Raw genomic sequence first — 23,244 nt, 5'->3', positions numbered from 1 at the left:
AGGGGGTGGGATAAGGGGAGAAAAGGTGTGATGATTTGCGATGAGCTAATGAACTGAGTTACCAGCTAACCCCTGTCTTTGTTTCTTCACACAAGAAATTGTGCCTGTTGTTTTCTAAAGCTGTGTCATTGGGGAAAGGATAATTTCCCTAGCTATTAAGTAATATGTGCAAGTATTAAAAGTGAGTGAAAAATTTTTATTCCAGATCATAAAGAGAAGCAGGAAACTGGTCACGAGGGTGGCGATGATCTGGCAGGTAGAGAAAGCCTTAATGTAGATTTAGGAAACTAGTGTTGTTTGTTCTCTTGGTGTTCCAATATCCGTTAGCCTACAAAACTTAAGTGTTGAATTTGGCTTCCTCTCAGCATGTATCTGCTGAATTTTAGACTAGAACAGAATTCATCTGGAATTGTGGAAATCCCAATGCTAATTTTGCTGATTTCACCTGATAAAAAAAAACGAAAATCATCCTCTATTAATTCTTATCTGTAATTCTGAAATGGGAACTTTATACTGTGTGGGGTTTCCTGTTTTGCAAGTGTGCAGTCACTGTGAGATGGTGGCTCTTCACGTGAAGGTCCTAAAAAATCTGATTCTGTATTTGCACAAAAAGAGCTATGCTTGAGCAATCCAAGAATAAGATTAAGCTAGTAAAGGAGTAGTATATTAAACTGAAAACAGCGAATTTGTGGAGTATTTTCAGGAGGAAATATAGGAGATTGCAAGTGCCTTCATTTACTCATCAAAAAATACACCAGATTTTTGTTTTTAACTATATTTGTTGTCATAGTAGGCAACATGTCTTGCTGCAGGTATTGTTCTCTGAAACAGCATTAGACCTGGCAGGTGCAGAACAAGCTATTCAGTCACTGGACAAGCCACTAATTGTCTTACAGATGAGGTTTGAAAAAATGGCAAGTGCTAGTTGCTTTGTTTCCAACTGTTTCCAGTTTTGACAAAAAGAACTGTTAACAGTACTGTATTGATCTGACAAAGCTGTAACTACTTTTTTTTTCCTCAATCTGTAGTCAGCAGTTATCTATCATTGGTACGTTTTAGAGATGATGCAGAAAAATTCCAAAGCACAATCACACCCATGGCACAACTGACTGCTTTTTTCCCTTCTCGCCTGTAAAAGAACAATCTCAGTAGTTTCCAAAACATGCCTTTAGAATGGTCTACTTGCAATTGGTTTTGAAACAACAGTAGTTAAGTCTCTTTTGTAGAGTACAGGAAATCCTCTATGACTCTACCTTAATAGAAACATGGACAAAATAGGAATCTTGCAGTGGGCTTTCAGTCTTCAGTGACAGGAACTTTACGCAATAATTAAAGCTATTCAGGTAACTGCTGTTATAAGTTTCTTTGCATCCTTGTCAGACTGCTGTCCTTTCTCCCCTACACTGAGTATCCTCAGATCCAGTCCACTGTAGTGGTCGACTGTCTCTAAGTTTGTATTTACGCAAGGGCACTCAATAAGGCAGTACATCATGATAAGCAGAAGCTTTGATGGACATGTTAAGAGTTGTCTAATAGCTTGTTGTCCAGTTTTGGTTAAGACAAAACAGGCAATGGATTTTTTTTTTTGTGTGAATTGTTGGTGACACCAAGTGCTCAGGATCAGGTTTTATAGTTCTTTGTTTTTTTTCAGTTTTGACGAGAATGTCTTCGGCAACATAACCATCTTCAGCCTAGGACGCAGGAATGACTTGTACCCAGGTGTCTTTGAACACTTGCTGCCCTGCCAAACTGCTGGAAAGAGTGAGGAGCTATTAGTGTTCAGTAGTACCCTCCCTCCCCATCCACCAAGTCTTGAAAATAGGTCATAGTGTATGGGCAATTAATTTCTGGAAAAATACTGTTAAAAAAAAAAAAAGTACAGCAATCTGCAGCACAGTTTATCTCCTTTCCCAGCTGTCACCTAATGCTTGGTTCTGTCATCCTTCAGTTCCCTGGATTGCACGTATAGGTTTTTTTGTTGTTGTAAGGAACTTCTCTTTTACAGAATCTTCTTTCAACTCAGCTTCTAAAATAGAAACGTTTTATTTATTTCTGAAAACAGTACAGCTTTTCCCAATTATTTTCTGAAATTTTCTTAGAGTGGCATGCCAAAATCTGAACGTGAAAATTCACAGACCACAGTAGTAAATAGTCTCTGGTACAGTTTTTCAAAGGCTTGAATAAAAATCGTGTGTGTTATATATGGAAACATGACAAAAGATTCGTGGAATTGCTAGCAGAATAGAAGCCAAATGATAAATACAGTCATATTGCCCTCTGGTGGCAAAGCAGCAGAGCACATAGGCATGCAGTCCACTCTGAAATCCTGATGCTGCAGTTAAACCGTATCAGAGCTGGGAGCCTGACTGCCGGGAGCTGCTTCTCCCACCACATGAGGATGATAAATCATCTTCGTTGAGGCTGCACTCAGCAGCCGCTCCTGTGACTTCCAGTTCTGGCACTGCCAAAGCATTAGAGTCAGGGACAGGGGACAGTGACTTACTTCATTTAAAAATACACGTAAATGATAATTAATTGGCATAAACAGACGTAGGTTTAAGCAGAACTCCTTTTCTGTCCAAAATTAAGATTCAGAAGAGTCCTTCACTTCTAGTCAGACATCATAATTTGTCAAACATCTCAATAACTAGCATCCTTAATCTATCAAACCAGAATAACTCAAGAGAGGAAAAAGCAGAGACATGAGGAATAAAACATTTTGTCTTCAGCATATTTCTGAAGGACCAGTGGTTGAATTTTAACTGGACTCTTTAAAGGACATTTCAATAATACACCGCTGCAGTCCTTTGTCAATTGTTTTAACTGTGCTGGTCTTAAACACATTTCTGTCCTCAATGAATTTCTCAAAGAGGGGGATACCACCACCAACCCCAAAATAATGTTCTTTGCTTGCCAAATACACCCGTCCATTTTTATCCAAGAGCTGAGCCAGTGTGTCATGCAAAGAACCATAGTAGTCGGGATTATAGATAGTCTCAGATGTGAGTATTACATCGTACTTTGAAAAGGGTTTCTTGCTGCTTAACAGAAGCTGGCTGACTTCAGACCACTCTCCAGAAAAAAATCTGCATCTGGTGAGCACATCAGGTAGATGCTCTGCTTTCTTGGGCCTCTTTGAAGGAGGCTGGCTAGTTTTAGTGTCACCTCCACTGCCTGTCCTTATGCAGTTAGCCACTGCATTAGGCAAAGTTATTTCATCAATCACTGTGCTGTTGTAGTCCTGAAAATGGACTTTTTCAGCTTTACCCTTTAAAGCAACTATTCCCAGCAGACCAGCCCCACAGCCAAGATCCAATACAGTCTTGTTGGCGAATTGTATTTCAGCCTCAGAAAAGTAGTCTATAAGATCAAAGGTGCATTCCCAAATTTTCAGTCCTCCCTCATAGACTCCCGGGATGAGATCAGAATGAGAAGAAACACTTTTAGACACAATGCCTTCTTCATCAGCATTACCCAAGCATTTCATTTCCACTACAGACATGTTTATGTAATACAGGCCTGATACTGTTTCCATGACTTTATTTTCCAATACTTTGTTGAGATCTTCAGGTATGTTATGCTCCTTGGCAACTTTAAAGCACAAAGTTTTCTGTGATGGTTTCTCATCTTGGTGATTACTGGTACCCAGCCTTGGGCTGGGGTCTCCTACAGCATCAGCAGCTTGCCTATTTTTTTCTGTGGATTTCTGCTTGTGTTTCGGAGAGTGCAGTTGTAAGTCCATCTTATCATGAGTGTCTGCTTCATTGTTGTCATATTCATCAATAGAAAAATTAAATCGAAAAGCCATTTTCAGGAATAGCAGTAACAAAAACCAGCAGTCACCTTAATTTATTACAACCAGAAACAGTCATCTAAAAGCAATCCTGATATAAACAACATTATTTTTCTTTTGTTTTTCTGTAGAGGATGTTTTTATGCAGTTATTGCTATGCGGAAGAGTACTCTGCAGGTAGAATCTCAGATGTTTTACCAATGATCAGGTGAACAACATCTGGAAATAAATAGTTTTACGTATCATTAAATTGCCAAATAGTAGTACAAACAAATTTCATTAAAAAAAAAACAAAACACCAAAACACCCCAACCCAACCCACCTTCTAAAGATGAAATGTATAAAAACTTACCAGTGACCGCATCTCTGCCGTAATGTAGGTATAGGCCGAGGTTGCTAAGGCCCAGCTTGCGTTCCCTGCACCCCGGCTGAAGCATGCAGGCGGGGCAGGATGATTCTGCCCAGTTTATCCACTCCGTGTTCTCTCACAGTGTCCCTGTCCCCCGTACCCGTACCGACCCCCTCTTACCCCACGTGGACAGGCTTCCGTGTTCGCTGAGCGCATGCGCGCTAGCGGAGGAGAAGGGGGCAGGGCGAGCGCGGAGGGTGTTGGGATAGCGGAGGTAATTCTTTTTCCCGCCGCCCGGCCGTGAGGTGAGCGGAGTTTGCGCCATGTCCCAAACAGATCCTGAGTTGCTTCTACAAGAGCTGGGAGGCTGGGACTGGGACCTCTGCCGTAGGGAGCTGCCCGCCGTCCTGCCCCGCCTCCTTATATCCTTCCCGGGAGAGCCGTTCGGCTGCTGGGTGGTTGCGGGGAGCTACCCCGAAATTTGGGGAGGGGGGTGAGGGTGTTCCTCCTGCAGCATTGCACAGTTTAAGCAAGTAAATCCCTGGGAGGCAAAGTGCTGCAACCTTTGTAAGGGGCTGACACAGGACAGAAAACCTGTGCGCCGCTATTTCGCTGGAAACGAATACAGCCTTTCACTGAAATAAAAGATACATGGTAGAAAATAGCGTGAGGTTAATTAAGTATTGTATGTAATTTCCCCCCTCCCCCCATCCCCAAACTTCCAAGGTTTATTCTCCAATGCACTGTAAAAATACCTGTGCTGATCGTTCAGGTACTCAGGTACCTGCGGTGGTAATGGAGTATCCACACCAATTTCATGCAGTAGATGAAGTGTACATGAAACGGTGTGAGAGAAGTCATTGTGGCTTCTGCAGAAGCTTTAAACATAACTTTCATTGCAGAGAGTTTCTTTAACGTTTTATTACTCTATGTATCAAGAGTCTCAAGACTGGAATGAGCATGTTCGTAAGTAGTGACAAGAAGTGTCTCTTCTTCCTGTGGATCATTGTATTGCAATTGCATTGTAAATTCTGCACTACTTAAAAATGCTTATGCTATAACTAGTGACATTCGTGATCTTCAGCAGTCCTGCTGGATCTTGCATGTTACGCGAGTTGCGTGTTGAATAAGCTTTATAAAAGCCCATAAAGAACCTATGCGTGTAAGGCTGTTTTTTCCTTCCCACTACTGATTTTTAGATCTTTTAAATAAGGGTGCTTTTTATCTTGTATTTTGCTTTTTGGCTGTTACCTCACAAGTGGCAAAACTCCTGTAATACCTGATAGTATTAAGAAAATGAGACTGATATGTAAATGTTCAAGAGTCTTGCTAACATTTGCTGTTAAGTTGCCTAATAATGCCAACTAACGTGTTAAATGTGCAGCTGTCTGCAGTTTTGAGTATGGGAAATTGTAGTTCCATGGGCAGACAATTGTGCTTAGCCTTCAACTAAGTGTAGTCAGGTGTAATGCTATTATTGATGTGTTTGTGCACCTTGGAGCTGTTATTTCTCAGATAATGCATTTGTGGCAAACGTGTTGACACTCAAAATCAAATACCTGATCTGTTTCAGCTTGATGCAGTTCTTTGTTTCATCTGGTAGCTTGCTACATGTTTCTGATAATCTCACATTGTTTTTCTGTAATGCTTAAATATTTTGCTTTGCAGGTGTTTTGAGAATCCTGACTGAAATGTTTTTGCCCCATATCAGCCTTGCTGATTTGGAACAAACTTTTTTCTCAAAAGTATTACCTAAGGTATGACAGTTTCAATTGAATGTGGAATTTCCCTTAAGTCCAGAGCTAAAACCTGCGTAGAATGCAGTGACTCTTTTTTGAGGTCACATGTTATAACTTCAAATTAAAATTTTACCCTTTAAAACTTCTAACAGTTTTTGTTGGGTTGTGTCGTGGTTTAAACCACAGTGGATTGTTTTTGTGATTGTTGTAACTCTTCATGGTGGGGAGAGGGTTGAACATGTAGTGTTCTGCTTTCTAGGTTCAGTAATTGAATTTTCTTTTGAAAAGATTGGGCTTCTTATGAAATGAGCTGGAGAATTTTTACATGAGGTAGCCTCTCAGGAGAAATAAACTGAAGAACGCAGTGCTTACGTATCATGAATAAATGTGAAATTTACTTATATTCCTGATTTAAGTTTCAGGCCTCAGCTTGTATCTTTTAAGAAGCCTGTAAAAATGGCCGCTTCTTTTCCATTTTGTTTATTTTATGTCCTTTAGCAAATTTTGGTGATAACAAGAAAAATGCCTCAAAACAGGCATATTCTGAAAAAGGATTACTGTACCCTACCAGCTTATGTAGTGTCCCACTGGTGTCTGGAAGCACCTCAGTGTCTTTGCAGTCTCAACAGTAGTGCTCATCAAATACCCAGAAACTTCAACCAAAGGAGAAATTATTGTTGTTTGTAGATTATAGTGTTATTTTTTTATGTATTCAAAATTTTAATAATTCTAAAACTAAAAAAATATCTGAAAATGAAAAGCCTTTTAAAATTATATGGTTTTAACTAAGTAAAAAAAAAATAATCTTTGGTAGGATGAGGTACATATTTCAAGTGAATTAGCTGTGAAGTCTGTTTTTCAATAGGTTTTAGAAAAAGTAACAGGTCCTGTAGCTTCTATTTGTAATTTGGGAAAACCATAAGGCAGTTTTTGCTTCTTGGTACATAGTGCTTTGTGATTCCAGTGCTAGAAAGTGTTATTTTCTGCTGTGTATTATGTCAGTAGCCTGTGACTCCCTGCCAAGGAAGCAAGTAGATACAGAATGGTATTGGTATTTGCATGTGTGTTTCTAAATAAAATGTTTTAAGTTTTGTTTTGTTTTGTTTTGACAGACTTTACAGTTATTTGATAACTTGATGTATGAATTATACAGTGAGGCCAAAGGATTAACCAGCCAGAATACAGAGTTATGCAATACTGTGAGGAACCTTCTACAGGCAAGTCCTGTGAAATACGTTACCAAAGGAATGTTTAAATTATTCTTTGATTTTACCTAAACAGTTTAAAGATTTTTAGTATATTTTTTGCCAGCTGTTAACCATGCAGCTGAAATGTAGCTTGATCATCCTTTGTAGTTGAAGTTCAATTAACATTTTGTGCATGATTTGATTACATCTAGTGTGTGATGCTAACCATAATTTAAAACCACTAAATCCTAAATCTCAAATTCTGCTCAAGTTTCTAATGCAAATGGAATGTGATTCTCTGTATTTAAAGAGTGAGTCTGGCACCTATTTATACAGTTGTTTAATTCTGAATTTTAAAATGTTTATAAATTGAGAACAGTAGTCAACAGAAGTATGAAGCTTTCAAAGAGCATATGGTTTTGGAGAAAAGCTCTGGAATTGCTTTTATTATTTTATAAAGCTTCATTCATCCTTAACAAACTTAATTTATGCAAATATCAGTGAACTTTAAATGCCATAAAACCCTAGGTGCGATTCAGCTAAGGAAGATGCTTTTGAAATCATTCCAGAAGTGAAAAACATTTGTTGTTGTTTACTCTTGCTTTAAGACTCTGGTGCAGCTGTTGGAGACTCTGACCGGTTGTGTACGATACGTCTGCACGCTGCAGGAGTGTGTGCCTCTGGAAAGCATCCGCACCCTTCCAGCCTCTGTTCTTTATGTAGTAAAGAACACATTTACACACTGCAAGGTAGGTCCATGTTAGAAGGAGAGAAATTTTTATACTGGTTGGCTTTTAGGAAGCACTTTGTAAGATGATCCTATTTTGAAATAATATTGTTGTTGATTTTTTTTTTTTTTACTTTAATTGTTAAGTGGTTTACACAATACAACAGTAATTCTTTCTAGAACAGTGAAGATAAAACAAGGTTTTCGTAAGGACACAATAGCCTTAATTTTCACTTTTCAATTTGTCTTTTTTATGGAAACATTTACATCAGTTTTCCATGTCAGGACTTGAACTCTGGTGACAAATATCTAACAATTCTAATTTGAAAGTATTGGGAAATATTTGGAATGCTGCTCCCTTTGCTGCTAACATTGTTTTGTTCAGAAGTATGATCTTAGGTTTGTATATTGAGACTGAATCCAAAGCCTGGTTAAAATCCCTAGAGCTGGGTAGGATCCATTAGTTGTTGGGGAGGCTGCAGGTGAATAGCATTTTGTATTTAACAAACAGGGGTTGGTAGCAGAATCTGTAGATCTGGCACGATATTGGGTTACAGTAGGTAAGTTTTCGCTTTTTTTTCCTCAGTGTAACATTGGACAAAGCTCAGCACATGAAAAATCAGGCTGTGATTCCTGAACTTTTTTTTTAGACCTCTTCTCTGTTTCCTACAGGACAGTGAATCTGTGTACTGTGGGCAACTTCACTTGATTTCTGACCTCTTACAAGCTATGTTCAAGGAAGCTTACTCTCTTCAGAAGCAGCTGATGGAACTGCTTGATACAATTTCCATGGGCTCTGCTTCTACTGAAGATAACATCACAGATATGGTGTCAGGTATATGTGGATCTAACACTTTTTTTTTTTTCTCAGTCTTTTTTCTATAGAGAGTATGCCTGAATTTTTAAAACAAGGTTCCAAGTATGCTCAGTTCCTGCTGACCTGATCAACCTCCCAGAAAGCAGCATTCTGAAGCTATAAATATTTCTGCTTTTCTCCTGAAACTTTCTCTGGAATGGAGCATGTTGTGTAGGTTTGTAGGAAAGGGGCAGCATCTAAGTACTGAGCCATTTTTCTGATTTGATGTCAGTGTGGTAATATTAGTGCTTGTGACAGCTGCTGTTTTTCTAGGAGAGTAGCATAACTGTGAACTCATGTATCTGATGTAACTCAGTTGTTGCTGTTGTTATTTCCTCCTTAGTAATCCACACTGTGCTGGAGATATGCTCTGTCATTTCCAACATGGACCATGCTCTTCATGCCAATACGTGGAAGTTCATCATCAAGTATGTAATTGAATTCTTTGGATTTATAGTAAGATAAACAGACTGTAATTCTAAATAGCCAGTGTTTCAATAGTTTTATGTTCAGAGTTTCAAATACTGTTGAAATTAGCTATTAGCTAGAAGTAAATTTAGTAAATTAGCTATTTAGCTAGAAGTAAATCTAGAAATTTAATTTCTAAATTTACCTAGTGAGCAGAACCTTTTAAAGGTTCTATCAGTGAAGGTAGATAGTAATCATGCATCAAAGGTAACAGAAGCTTGACTTTTTGTATCACAGTGCAGAAGAAAACTTGGAAAATTTGTCTGAACAAATAATCTTAAGAGGTCTGATCCTGCAGGTTTGTAGGTGGTTTTGGCGTGAGTTGTGCTGTCTTGCACTTTCATTCTGCCTCCTCTGTGTTTGTATGTGGCTGTGAAGAAGGTTGTTCTCTCTAAATTTCTGGTCTCGATGTACACAGGTATTGCACCAATTAGTGTTGTATAAAAGCCTAAATAGAAAAATCAGTTATTTGGATCTGTACTGACTCATGGCATGATCACTTTTGACACTAAAATATCTGATTATATGTCTATCTTTTAGGCAAAGCCTGAAGCATCATTCTCTGCTGCAGTGCCATCTGAAACACGGTGATATCCTCAGTGGCCTGTGCAATGACACTCTCCTTTCTTTTCACTCCTGTTTGCAACTGGCTGAGCAAATGAAGATATCTGGGATACAGGTGAATTAAAAAGCTCCCGAAGCTGCTGTTAACCTGAGAAGAGTAACTTCTTTGTGCTGTATTGCTGCTTGGAGTGGTTTGGTTTTTTTTTTTGAGGTTTTTGGGTTTTTTATGGGGGGTGTGTTTTTTTCGTGGGGGTACTTCATATGGTAGCAGAACACCTTGTTCTTTTGAAACCATGTGAAAATGAGGCCATCACTTTGTTTAGATTGGGGCACTGAAAATAAGTTTCCACCATACTCTATGGGATTTTTTTTCTATTTTTTTTTATTGTATTTCCTAAACTGGCATTATCCCAAGGTTAGTCAAACGTTTCAATTCTGAGTGTTGCTCTGAAGATGTTGAAGCATACATTTTTAAATTTTTTCCTCCATAGCTGCAGAGTCTGTAAAGAATCAAGTTTGAACATTGTTAGAAATCTAACCTTCTTTCTTATTGTATTACTCTGTATATTAAGTTTTAGACTGCTTTTTTTCTGGGACAGGAGGGCACTGACCTCAGGCTGTTCCAGAAGACAGTCAAACTGTGCAGGTTCTTTGCTAATTCCTTGGTACACTACACCAAGGTAGGTTTCAATACTTCTATGTTAGTATTAAATTTAAGCCTCTGTCCTGCAAAGGGAATAATTTTGTACTGTGTAATATGTTAATAATTTAATAATTATATCATATGGGAGGTGTAATTAACATCCATGCATAACCTGTTTGGAGTTCTTCTGCCCATATATACTCACAAGCTTAAGCAGGTTTACTGCTGGGGTTTAACAGGAACACGAATAATAAGCTATTACAAGCAGTGTCATCACTGAGGGGTTGGCAGGAGATGTCCAGCCTCTACAGGTAGCCTTGAGTCAATGCAATAGTAGCTTCATCTGGAAGAATTAAGCAGATGAAACCCATTGCCAAGTTTTCAGAGCTGTTGCTTGTTTCAGCATTTGAAAACTATGTGGCATATTAATAAGAAGAAATGCCTGTGTACCGTTAGCATGGACACCGACTTCCTCTTCTTTTCCTGGCCCTTTCATTTTGTTGTTGTGTTTTATCTTTTCATTGTTAAAAGACGTGCTGTAAATCTACCAATTTTAAGAATGCGTGTGAAAAAAATTCCTCTCTAGGAACAGCAGTGATGGTGTATTCTGCATCTGTTCTGTTCCATGGTGGGGAGGGGACACAAAATGAATAGCATTGTGACAGGATAGAATTGCCTTACAGCATGTGTGAGACCCCTTCAGAGTGCAGCTCTCTATGGCTATTACAACCATACTTCTTATTTTTTTAAAATAAGTTTACAGATTTAATTGTTTTACCTGTAATATATGTACATGTAGTGTAATTCATTTTAGGCATACTTTGTTTAGTGTTTGCTTTGCACTTGCTTTGTGCTGCAGATTGTTAGAACTTAAAGTTTTTCCAGTGTAGTATTTTAGTGCCAGTATAGCAGAACAGAAAGTGTATTTAATCATGCATTTTATGTTAAAAGTACTGTTCAAAATTAATGGCTTTTGCAGGAATTTCTTTCTTTCTTCTCTGATTCGTGTTCTCAGTTACATCAGCTCTTTCTTCAGATATACAGGTAAGAAAAGCAGAAAGAGTTGATTATTGATAGTATCTTAATAACATCTCCATATAGCATTCTTAAATTTACAAGTATTGTGTGATATAAAAATATAGTTCTTGTTCCAGAGCTGTTGCTTTCTTTTTTCATGTATGGAAATCTAGGTTTTGTTTTGGTTTTGGTGTTTTTTTTTTTAATGGGCATTTTTGTGTGAAACTAGTTACCTGCATGCCATTCTTGAGCAGTGCTGCCAGTGTGTGCTGTTGACAAACCACCAATGTTGTTGCCATTACTTATGTCAGCATTTCTTGAGTTATGTATAGAATATACAGATGGATTGTCTTGAAAACTGGTTTTGTTTATGCGAGTTCATTTGAAAATTCTTGTTCCTAAAATCACAATTCCTGAATGTAGGATTCACCCTTTGGTCATCTTGCAGTGAAGCAGCGAGGCCAAGTTACAGCAGAGCAACCCAGCAGTGCACCTTCCACTTTGAAATAAACAGTAGTGTGATGCAAGTCAAATCATGCACAGTCAAGACAATTCAGAATTATCATTCCCTAGTAATCCTAATTTCTGTCTCTTTCATATATAACTAAACAGCCTAACTAAAACAAAAAAATTAACTAAAAAATACATTTATTTGTTTGTTTGTTTGTTTTCTGTCTTAAATTCTAGTGAGAGGAAAAATCCAAGACTGAATCATAGAAAATCATAGAATGGTTTGGGTTGGAAAGGGCCTTAAGTTCATCTAGTTCCAGCACCCCTGCCATGGGCAGGGACACCTCACCCTAGACCATGCTGCTGAAGGCTCTGTCCAATCTGGCCTTGAACAATGCCAGGGATGGTGCATTTACCACTTCTTTGGGCAACCTGTTCCATCCAGTGCCTCACCACCTTCACAGCGAAGAGCTTCTTCCTTATATCTAACCTGAGCTTCTCCTGTTTAAACCATTACCCCTTGCCCTATTGCTGCAGTCCCTGATGAAGAGTCCCTCTCTGGCATGCCTGTAGCCTCCCTTCAGAAATTGAAGGCTGCTATGCAGTCTCCATGCAGCCTTCAGATGTCAATGCAGGTGTCAGCAGCAACATTTGACAGATTGTTTCTACTTTAAGACAATGTATAGAATCATTTGTCCTGAAGGGAGAGAGGATCAGAGAGTATCCTGAAATTTTCTACAGCTTTACTGTTACATTTTTAGTCTTGTGAAATCTCACAAAAGGACTCTGGTTCTCCTGGAAGCAAATGTTTTTTTAATGTTATGCTCATAAAGCATAACAGTCTGCAAGCAGCTTATTGTTTTTCTTCCAAAAGTTTTGTTCTATTTGTTGCAGCAGTGGGGAAGAATTAGGGGAAAGTGGCCATTGCCATAATGGGCTGAATTCATTCATTCTTTTTGAATTGAAACCAGATTCTGTGGTGAGATGTGTGCATGAATTCACTGCATGTTATGCTGCAAGATTGAGTGAATGTTTTTTTATGAGTTTCCTCTTCTAACTTTACTTACCTTGTAGATCTTTTTCAAGTGGAAGGTTGTAAACTTTTATTCACTCAGAAAACTGGGCAGGATTTTTGAGTAGGAAGGTAGCATTTTTACAGTCGCTTTATAAAGTGACTGTAAAAAACCTGCAAGAGTAGCAGGTTTTCTTTTCATGATCTCTTTTGCTCTGTTCTGGTATCACATCCTTTTTTCTTTTATTGGCCAGGTTTGTTTTATTCTTCAAAGAAATTGTGGTACCTTTTATTGGTGTCATGTTAAATTAGTGCTGTCACATTTACGACTGTCAAATTGTGTATCCGGGTGTGTTCTCGGCTTTTCATTGCATGACGTTTTTTGAGACTTGGTATATTTCTTCTTAATATTTGTTATGTATTTTACATAAGTGTGTAAGGTTTTCTTTCAGTGTTTAGTAAAATACTGAATTGTGATGCTTAGTTTAAAGGCTGCATGCAGAGTTGTAACTCTTAGGCTACAACAAATATTCTAAAATGGGGACCCATTTTTGCCTTTCATTTCAGAATAACAAGGAAACCATTAATTTTTCTTTTTGTAGCTCTTTTCAAAAGCAGTGTTACTGCAAATGCTACTGAGAATATTTAACTTTTTTTTTTTTTTCCCTCCCCCCTCAGCAAATTTCCTCCCAGTCTCTATGCTCCAGAGATCTCTGAAGTTCACAGAGATGAAATATCCCGGGTGTTTCTTGTGGCTCTGGACCCTCTCATCAATCAACTTCTTCCCTTTAGCCCTTTTATGGAGCAAGTGTTAAGTGAAAAGCTAGGTGGGTTTAAAATACAGTTACCACTGCTGTAAGTACTGTGCAAGCATCTCTAAGGGATCAAGATTGGTATTTTGACTTTCTGGAGCACAGGCAATATTCTGCACTGGTTTACTTGTCTCCAGTTCTTTCAAAAATACAATGATATACCTGGTTGCATCCTAACTCAGATGAATTTTATAACAGATAGTTCATGTTGCTGTTGAATGCATCTTTTCCAGAGTTACTCACAATAACTTTAGGATTAGTCTGAAGTATTAGAATTAGTGTTAGTTTTGCATCATTTCAGTCCACATTTGTTATAGACTTTCAAAGTAGGCTGAAATTTTTCTGTTGTTCTGTTGATGGGGGAAGACAGCTATTTTTTTCCTAATTAATTATTTTCTGTGAAAAGTAGAATGCCTTCAATCTGGAAAACGCTCAGCTTTTTGTTATAACACTCCACGCTCCCTCATTTCTGCCCTGACCAGCATGTCGTAATTCTGAGATAGCTGACTGACTTCTTTTTCACGTGTGCACTCTGGCCTATCCTGGCCTATCCACTTACAAGAAAACTTTGGTTTCAGTATTTGAGTCATCTAGTGCTTTCAAGAAGAACGGAAGTGTGAGGCATCCAGATTGTAAATCCTTTGCAGTATCTTGCAGTGATAGTTCAGAACTGGAGTATTTTAGATTTTACCCGATACAGTATATTGCGTTTATTTTTCATTCAAGCATAATATTCATGATGATCCATTCTTTTTTTCCCAGCAGTGTCTGTAAGTAATTTTTTATTATTTTACTGGGGACTTCTATGTTTCATCAGTTGTTCATCATTTGTCAGTTGCTTAAAAGCCAGTTTACACACACAATATGTTTATCAACTAGCAGCATGTTAAAAAAAAACAACCCAACTTTTACAGGTCTCCCTCCTGAGCAGCAGCTGCCTCAGTGTCTAATTCTCATTACCATAATGGACAAGCTGTCCTCTCAGCCTGAAGAAGTGCAAACTCTCTGGAACACAGGAAAAAGGTACTAAAAAGGTTTTTATTGTAGCTCTTCACCACAGCAGTCAGTCTGTACAGGCAGAGGGGCTCAGCTGTTGGAGTTTCCTTTGCAGCTGAGTAGTAAAATTTGTCAGACTCTATGGATTTACATCCTTACACTGGAAAAAATGGGCTCTGATGTTCAGTGCTACAGGGAGTGAAGGCCAGAAAGTCTTTGTTTTTTCAAGAAAGAAAGGGTATTTAGAGTACTTCCAGGATAAGAAGAGAGAGATGTATGTAATTTGTTGATAGTTCACAAAGTTAAAATCTTATGTTTTTATGCCTGAACTTGCTAATAGTCACCTGAATTTGTAAAAGAGGAAGGTAGTCAGGAGCTAAAATCTGATCTAAAAGCACCAAAGTTATTGCTGTTGTTTCTGGTCAAAGACAAAGTTTCTGTAGCACAGATATTGCTTGCAGGGCTTGCAAGGCTTGCAATTGACATATATTTGTAACCCAATTGTTTTTTTTGTTTTTGTTTCTCCACTTGCAGTCTATCTTTATTTTCAGCTCTCTTCTTCAGTTTCCAGCAATGTTCTGGCGAGCTTTCTCTCCCTGTGTGTTTGCCAGAGGTGATCAGTACAGGACAGCTGGCTGCTCCCATCACCCTCTATCACTATGTCTGTGTCCACCTGTGCTCCTTCATTGCTTCCACACTCCCATCACACTTTCCTCGGCTGGTAAGATTATTTTTGCTTATCATCTCTTCAGCTATGTGATGAATGGGTACTATTTAAAAAAGAATGAGTTCTTTCTAATGATCTGGCTCTAAAGAGGTGCTTAGGTGTGAAATGATACTGTAGAAAGCTGCCATGGTGCAGCTACATAACTGGGTTTCAGTTATACAGTAAACGTCACTAGTAGAAAAGGGAAAAATAAAGCTTCATACAAGTTCTAGAGAACATCAGTGGTGTTGGAAATCTCTGTTCTCTTTGGGGGGTGGGAAGGTCAAGTTGTTATAAAAAAGTTCAGTGCTTTCTTTTATGTGGTATTCAGGTTGTATGAACCTCACCTGGTTTTGTTAGTCTATACTGTGAAGTAATAAAATGGAATTTAATATTTAGAGTAGATAATATTGTTGTGATTGCAGCTAAGAATATACCATTACATGGTAATAAGCAAAATTTTCTACTTCAGAGTAGTATTCTGGGCTTTGATTAACTTTATATAAAGTTTTAGAAGTTTTACACTTTTTACTACATATAGACAAAAGAACTTCTAGATAAATGTAAACCTTTATAAAGTTCTGTCACACAGCAATGATAGCCCTAATTTAATTTTTCTTTTTTCTGAACGCTATATTCCTCTTTCAGATAAAATTCATGTTCCTACAGGAGAAGAGGTTTTATTTGGTTTTCAGTGAGATACCAATAAAGCTGGCAAGAAAATTGGCAATACATTGGTTTTAAAATGATTAAAAAAAAAAACCAAAAATTTAATAGAATTGCCTTGTGAAGAAGGGATGCACATGATGGAATGTCTTGAAAAGTGAGGGATCCTCAGCCCATTGGAATGACTGTACATGCACATTCAAAACATGCAAAACTGAAGGTGTGCTTGATGTGTAGCTGAATAGAGAGTATGATAATGAGTTCTTAAACCATTTTAAATCAGATAAGCTGAAAATCGTAGTAGATTTTAGGCTAATTAGTGGAGTAAAAGTCATAGTAAGCCTGCAGTCTGTTTCTGTGTGAATTTGTATATGTATTTTCTCCCCAGGAGTATGCTCTGCTGGATGCTGTGCTGGGTTCTAGTATGATCACATCTTTGCTAGCAATGGACTCGTGGTGCTTCCTTGCCCGGTAAGATGTTTTTTATTCCAGGTGAAGCAGGATTTCCACAGATCCAGTTAGTTCTCTTTTACATAATTTCTCAAGTGGTTTTTGTTTGGTTTGGGGGTTTTTTTAAAGGCAAATTGTCCCAGAATTGGATTATTTTCAGATATAGAGTATATTTTGAAAACTAGGAGCAGAAATGGCATAGCCTTTTTTACATTCATGCAATAAAGGGGAACATACCTTTCCTATTATTTAAGAATTCTTTTGTGGAATGGTTCTCACAGGTAAATTGGTTCTGTGCATATCAAGTTTAAATATATTAGAGGAAATGGCCATCTCAGACAAGATTTATAAAATTTAATCTGTAAAAAAGTAGGAAGTACAGACTCACAAGCTTCTGTCTCTCACATTCAGATATGGAACAGCTGAACTGTGCGCTCACCACGTTGCTGTGATTGCCCACTTGGTAAGAACCACAGTGATCTTTGCAATTTGGCACCAGTTTTAATCCTAGTTCTACCAGCAAACTTTCTAAATGACCAAAGACAGGAATTTTTTTTTTTTTTTTTTTTTTTCCCAAATACAAATGGAGATTGCTTTAAATCTTCAAATTGGGTTAATAATTAGCGCAAGCAGCACTGTGAAAATATAAAACAATATGTCTACTATTTCCAACATGTCCTGCATTGTTTTATGTAGAGCGTTACTGCTGTGATCCCACACTGTGACTCTCAGAACATTCTGTATAGAATTAATTTCCTGAGTGGTGATTTTTTTCTTAATTTAATTAGATACATTGCCCTCTTATCCTAATTCAGATAAAGTCTTGGCCCAGTGACTGTTACGAGATCTCTGCCTTGGGTGTTCTGCTGAGGCGTATGCTCTTCTTGATGGCTCCAGATCATCAGGCAAGTATAGCACGGCATTTCCTCTCTTTAATAGGAGAGATCTGAATCACTGGCCTGTGTTAAAATATGCTCTTTCAGTTCTTCACTTGCTGTACTTGATACTGTACTTATTATTACTTTGTCATAGTGGGTTCTAATTTGTACAGATGTGCTCTACCAAGAAACACACAGATGCCTTTCTAAGGGGGGTCTTACTGGGCAGCACTGAAGTCCTTTTTTTGACTAAGTATGAAAATGGCACATTACCCAGATTTGCTGAAACTGTCACTGTATCTGTAATCGGTGTTTATGAGTGTTCTCATGCCATCAGATACAAAGACTAGCATCCCTTTCTGTTAGTGCCTCTGTATATCTTGGAGAGGCTAAAGCTTGGTCTTCTTGCTTGAGAGCCATTGTTTCAAGCAGATGAAAGAGTAAGTTGCTTAATCATTTTGATGCCCTATATGTGACAAGAGAGGTGGCAGTAAGCTCGATTTTATTTAAACAAAAGGTTTTACATAATTTTTTTTCATGTAGTATTTCCAAAGCAAACTAGTAGTGCTTTTTGGTTTCTCAGCTTTCTGACAGATTATCAAATTGTCTTCTGGCCTGTTTAGTTCATATTAACTTTTGTTTGCAGGTAGAATTTGCTCATAAGTTTGTTCCAGAAGAGGTGGAGAACTTAGCTGTGTGGCAGCATATATCCCTAAAGGCTCTGAATCCTGATCTTAGGAAACGAGTGGCATGTCAGCTCTGTGTGGCTGGGCTCACACAGTGCAGGCAATGGTTGAATAGCAGGCGTGCTTTAGGAGAGCTCCGATGTGTGGTAAGGGAGATTTGGTTCTCTTTGTAAAAATGTGGGAACTCTGGATTTCCAAACCATAAGGGTTCTGTTGCTCTCACCCCAATTCTGTTTCTTCTCTGTGTTGCACAGCTTTTTTCCTTGCCTAACTGCCACACACATGAGTAAGAACTCTCTTTTTAATGTTTTGTGCTAGTACATAGCACCTTAGGAGCCTCTATGCTGAGGGTGACACTGGAGGTTTTATGGTTTACTACTTTAGGTACGGTTTGCTCTCTAGGAAAGCAGATGTACTTTTCTTCAGAATTTCTGATATATACTACATCATACAATAAGTTTTAAGTTTTAAAAACTGGCTGGTTTAATGCAGCATCAAATCTGAAAGATGCTCACTGGTCTCCTTTTCAAAGGAGTGTGAGAAACCAGGGACTTCCACGTGAATTGTCTGCTGCCAGCTATCGCCTGCCAGTGCAGCTAATGGCTGCAGCACTGTGTGAAACTCACAGAAGTAACGGATGGTTTCCTTGCTTTGGAAGCTTTGTTGGCTGCTGGCCCAGCGGATTAGCTGTACTGTACAGCTGACAGAGCACATTGGGCTTCTTGCCATCTTGTATCATTTCAGATGTTTAATAGGAGCCAGGGGTTTTGGTTTGGTTTACATGTAGGTTTTTTTGGTCACTCTTACACAGTTTTTTTCCTACTAGAATACTGCCCTTTCTGTGCTGCTGGCTGCCTGCAGTTTTGCTGATGACACTCTGGAGGCAGAGCTTCAGACATCTGTCTTGGGGGTGCTTGGTCAGTTCTGGACTTTTCTCCAGGCTAAGCAGGTAAGAGAATTTGCTGCTCCAGTCGTGAAAGCATGATGTTTTTGCGAGGCTGGTGCTGTTTCATTATGTGTTTGTTACTAAGTTGTTGTTTTACTTGGATTAGACCATTTCTGTAAAGCTGTGTAACTGTGCTGCCCATCTGCTCTCAGCTGCTTTATGTATTAGACAGGCATGTGCTCTGGGAAGAGGAGTTTGAATTTTCCTGAGCATTACATACATGGTTCCTTGTTTCTTCATCTGTTATTTAGTGTCAGAATCAGACTAGCTTAACAGGAAGCCTGAAATACATCATTCTGGTTCATACCAGTTACAGAACTGGCCTGTTTTTAATGTTCTTGAGAATGTGAACAAAATTTGTGGTGATTTAATTAGTGTATAGCTTAACACACATGAAAACCCATAGAGCTAGCAACCTTCCTCCCAGATTTGAGAACAAGGGGTAAGGTGATTTCTTTGCAACTGTATACCTGTTCATGTCTGCAGCTGCAGTAAAGAAAAAAAGGATTAAAAATGAAAGTTTGAGAGTGGGGGTGAAGAAGAGCCAACAATGTGCTCTTTCAGGGGTCTCTTCCAACCTCAGCCATTCTTTGAAGACATTTGGCAACTAAGAAGTGAAAAGAAATACTTCATATAACTATTAGGTGCTTATATTAGTGAGTGGAGGATGGCGATGAGGAATAGGCAATAAATATTCTTAATACAAAAAAAAAAATCTAAGAAAAGGGTCTTTTAAAAGTGTGACTACCTATAAATATTGATATGACTATTTTAATATTCTGCTGTTTATGATGTGTTCTTTTCTCTGTGTAAAGTTAGCTAAGAAGTTTGGAACGCTACCATAATTTAAAATTCTTTCTGAAGTAGTTAGTTCATAAGAATGCAATGTTACTAATATGTTGTGATGTGTTAAAGGTCTCAGATGAGCCATGTCTCCAGCAGACAGTGTGTTTATTACTTCACCTTTTGGAATTTTTCGTCCAAGCATTAGATGCTCAACTGATTACTCAGGTAAAACACCAAAACAAATCCTATCTATGAATAAATTACTTCATGAAAACTAAGGTCTTTGTGATTTAATGAAATCCCAAATGAGTTATTTCATGGTCTGACCTACTCTTAACACATGGAGATTCCTAATTTTATTTCTTCCTTGATTACTTTCCTGATCTTTAAACCAAGTATACGGCACTGTGGTGAACACTGTTTTTGAATCCCATTACTCTGTAAGACAGTTGAGATCTATGAATAGGCTATAGAGCATGCTAATTTCTTTCTAAAGTGAATACTGCAGCAGCTTTATCCTAGCCAGTTTTATTGAAGTGTAGCATTCCTTTTGTTTTCAGTCCAGTTTTCTGAGATCAATGTCCTAAGATTTAAAGATGAGACAGAACAGTTTTCATCTGGAATCTGTGTGATGAAGCTTCATTGGGTTCCTTTTCTGCAGGTATTTGCCCTGCAGTCTTCCCTTTTCCAGTTGGATCCCCCAGACCATGTTCGTCTAGCAATGGTGGATTTTCTCTCTTCTATGGGAAAGGTCTTTATACCACAAGAAGCACAGGTGAATATAATTGTGGCCTTAGTGAAATAAGTTGCAGACTTTGGATGAAAAGATATTTATTTAAATATTGAGGATCAAGTTCTTTGCATACAGGAGTGCAAGGATATAATAATCTTGGAGACTTTATTAATGGCCTGTGGTAGTTCTGTTTTTCATTGAGACATGCTGAGTGCTTGCAAGGTGCTTGGTTTATTCATTTGCTTGTTGCTTCTCAACAGTTAGAACGGACTGACATACAACCCTCCAAGAAGAAAGAACATAACATGTCACCTCCCTTAGAGTGTTGGTTTTTTTTTGCCAGACAAGGCAGTCACTCTCATTTCACAAACCTGTCCCTTGACATTAGAGCAATTCTTTAATAACAAATCATGATGGTAAGATATGCACAACTAACTCTTCAGAACTGATAGATACTTGTTCCTCTTTCAGAGGCAAGTTGTACCCCAGTTGTCATGTGTATTTGCTTCTCTGCTGGCTGACCAGACCTGGCTGATTCATCAGCACGCATTGGAGGCATTCACACATTTTGCAGAGGTAAGTATAGCAGAACTCTGGATGTGTGTATTTGGCTCTGTTAATTTTTATTGTACAGAAATTCTGTCTTAAATATTTGCTGCTCTTCCATGACTAGCTTGGATCTCAGTATTACAGATGCTATTGCACATCAAAAGTAATGAGGCCTCGTGCAGCTGCAAGTGATTTCACAACCTGGAAGTGAAGGAAGATAAAACATTGGTTCCTTAGATTGGTTGCAACAGGAGAGGGACAGTCAGGGAAACATTTTTACTTTGTCTATTCCTCTGTTAATATGAGTGTACTAGACAATGATTACTCAACATTTTTGACAGGAAACAAGCCATGAAGATGTCGTTCCTCAATGCCTTGATTCTGAAGAAACTAAGAACAAAGTTATTAGTTTTCTGGCGAAGGTATGTATGTTGCTGAGTCACTTTACTGCTTTCTTAGTTGATGTTCCGCACGTCCGTTATACACAGTACACAGCCTATGTCTATGTCTACACCTGCATTATCTGCACGGTGATAAAATAAGTAACTTTAAAATAAATTGTTGATCTGGTTGAAGTTTCCTACTTGCTTTAATCAGAATTAACAACTGCCATTCCTCTGCATGCTGCTCTTCTACTATGTTCCAACTTTAAGCGCTTCACTTTTCCCTCCTTGAACAAAACAAACAATCGAATGGAACAGTTGTTGTAAGCAGATAAGTTATCCAATAACAAGACAAGGATTTCATCATTTGGTTTGTGTGATATCCTTCCCTGTTTCTCTTGGATTAGTTTCTGAAAGCCAAATGAACGCATATGAAACATATCCATCTTTTTTGCATATTAGAAAAAATTCCCTTAAGAGCAGATGGCTATTAATGCAGAACACAGTGGAAAGGAGGGTGGTTAGCATGCTGTAACCTAAGACAGGGCTATGTGGATGAACAGTATTTGACAAGCAGGTAATTAGCAAAACAACTGATAAGCTGCCAGAACTGATGCTACACCAGAGTTGTAGATAACTTCAGTCTGCTCACAAGTGTGTGAGAAGTTAGATTCACTTCAAACCGCTTGTTAAGATCTCTCCTGCCCTTTTGTTCTGGCACATAAATGGAGTCTATGAAGGCTGGTAATGTTGCCTTGGTTTAGTTACGTCTCCTGTGACGTTCTCCCTAGACGAGGCAGGTAGAGGAGACAACAGAAGCACGAACAGAACGCATGAAGCAAGAAAGGATTACCTGCAGTGCACAGCTGATGAAAATGGGTGCAGAACTGGAATCAACAGGAGAGGTATGTGTACTTTTAAACTCTCTGGGCTCTATTGTTGATTTGTTAGTTCCAGGAAGTACCTAAAGAGGTTCAAGATGGTCTTGCTGCCCTCCATGTTCTAAGATAAAAGGTCGCGTGCACTCCTGGCCCATAGTGTTACGCTTGAATGCTCTGTACTGCCTGCCAGACAGCAAAAGCTCTCACAAGACAAGGTAGTCTCTTGCAGCTGTTTTCCATCTAAGGGTTTTCCTGCATTTAGATGAAGACTGATCACTTGTGCAGAGGCTTATAAATAATGTCTCATGTTTACTTAAATCTGCAGCCTCTGGCAAAAAGAGCTTGTCACCCACCTTCTGAGGAGCAGTATAAGTCAGCGATAGGCACTATGGAGGGGGCAGTGGAGGCTGTGAAGCTGCTGCTCCAGAAGGGATCACCCCCTGCTTGGCTTGCAGTGAAACTGGAGGCTCTACACACAGCTATAGCCATCCTCAGAGACAGTGTACGGTAAGGTGTGCTCAACAGGGATTAAAGATAATAAAACGTCTCAGCTCCCCCTCATAAGGAAGAGATGCTCTCGTACCACAATTTCTGGAGAAGAAAAAAAATGATACAGGGCAATGCTCTACTGTGCTGCTGTGTCTCAGTTAATGTGCCAAAACAAAATGGGGTGTGAGATGTTGGCCTGTCTTTCACAACTGGCTGGAAGGACTGATACATTTTAATGGTCACTACTATGCCTCTGAGCTGTGATTTTGTATATTGCCATTGTATAGCTTCCTCTTCTAAGCTACTGTGTGGTGCTAACCATTTCATGAGATTGTGTTTTGAATACTAAGATGTTTGAACCTGTTGTAAGTTACCTTTGTCCTGTACAGGTGACCAGGCAGTAGGTGTTTTTATCTTAATTTTAAAATACATTCAAGTATAACAATTTAAGGCTGTCTGCTGTCTCTGAACATACACC

General features: G+C 38.6%; 2 protein-coding genes across 3 annotated transcripts; one reads left to right on the top strand and one right to left on the bottom strand.

The window, feature by feature from the left end:
• Nucleotides 1–2,024: 2,024 nt before the first annotated feature.
• Nucleotides 2,025–4,038, bottom strand: METTL18 (methyltransferase 18, RPL3 N3(tau)-histidine). The gene has a single exon (XM_062602197.1). It carries the CDS (start codon nt 3,806–3,808, stop codon nt 2,759–2,761), a length of 1,050 nt encoding a protein of 349 aa, XP_062458181.1. The 5' UTR covers nt 3,809–4,038; the 3' UTR covers nt 2,025–2,758.
• Nucleotides 4,039–4,381: 343 nt separating this feature from the next.
• Nucleotides 4,382–23,216, top strand: FIRRM (FIGNL1 interacting regulator of recombination and mitosis). 2 transcript variants are annotated; one of them, XM_062602409.1, is made up of 24 exons: nt 4,382–4,564; nt 5,069–5,108; nt 5,811–5,899; nt 6,994–7,098; nt 7,677–7,817; nt 8,468–8,630; nt 8,995–9,079; nt 9,660–9,798; nt 10,283–10,363; nt 11,306–11,370; nt 13,484–13,632; nt 14,532–14,640; nt 15,148–15,334; nt 16,374–16,456; nt 16,847–16,898; nt 17,251–17,340; nt 17,960–18,145; nt 18,826–18,948; nt 19,861–19,956; nt 20,393–20,506; nt 20,936–21,040; nt 21,355–21,435; nt 22,188–22,301; nt 22,603–23,216. In XM_062602409.1, exons 1-24 carry the CDS (start codon nt 4,466–4,468, stop codon nt 22,786–22,788), a joined length of 2,682 nt encoding a protein of 893 aa, XP_062458393.1. In that variant the 5' UTR covers nt 4,382–4,465; the 3' UTR covers nt 22,789–23,216. The 2 variants fall into 2 exon arrangements, with proteins under 2 accessions (XP_062458393.1, XP_062458392.1); XM_062602408.1 differs by lacking the exons at nt 4,382–4,564; nt 5,069–5,108; nt 5,811–5,899; nt 6,994–7,098 and having other exon boundaries at nt 7,660–7,817; nt 17,251–17,344; nt 17,964–18,145.
• The last annotated feature ends 28 nt before the right edge of the window (nt 23,217–23,244 follow it).

Source organism: Pezoporus occidentalis, unplaced genomic scaffold (assembly GCF_034315485.1).
Source record: "Pezoporus occidentalis ecotype Australia unplaced genomic scaffold, CSIRO_AGI_Poc_V1 ctg76, whole genome shotgun sequence".
Taxonomy (NCBI): Eukaryota; Metazoa; Chordata; class Aves; order Psittaciformes; family Psittacidae; genus Pezoporus; species Pezoporus occidentalis.
Note: the sequence above shows the minus strand (reverse complement) of the source record. Positions and strands in the feature narration are given on the sequence as shown.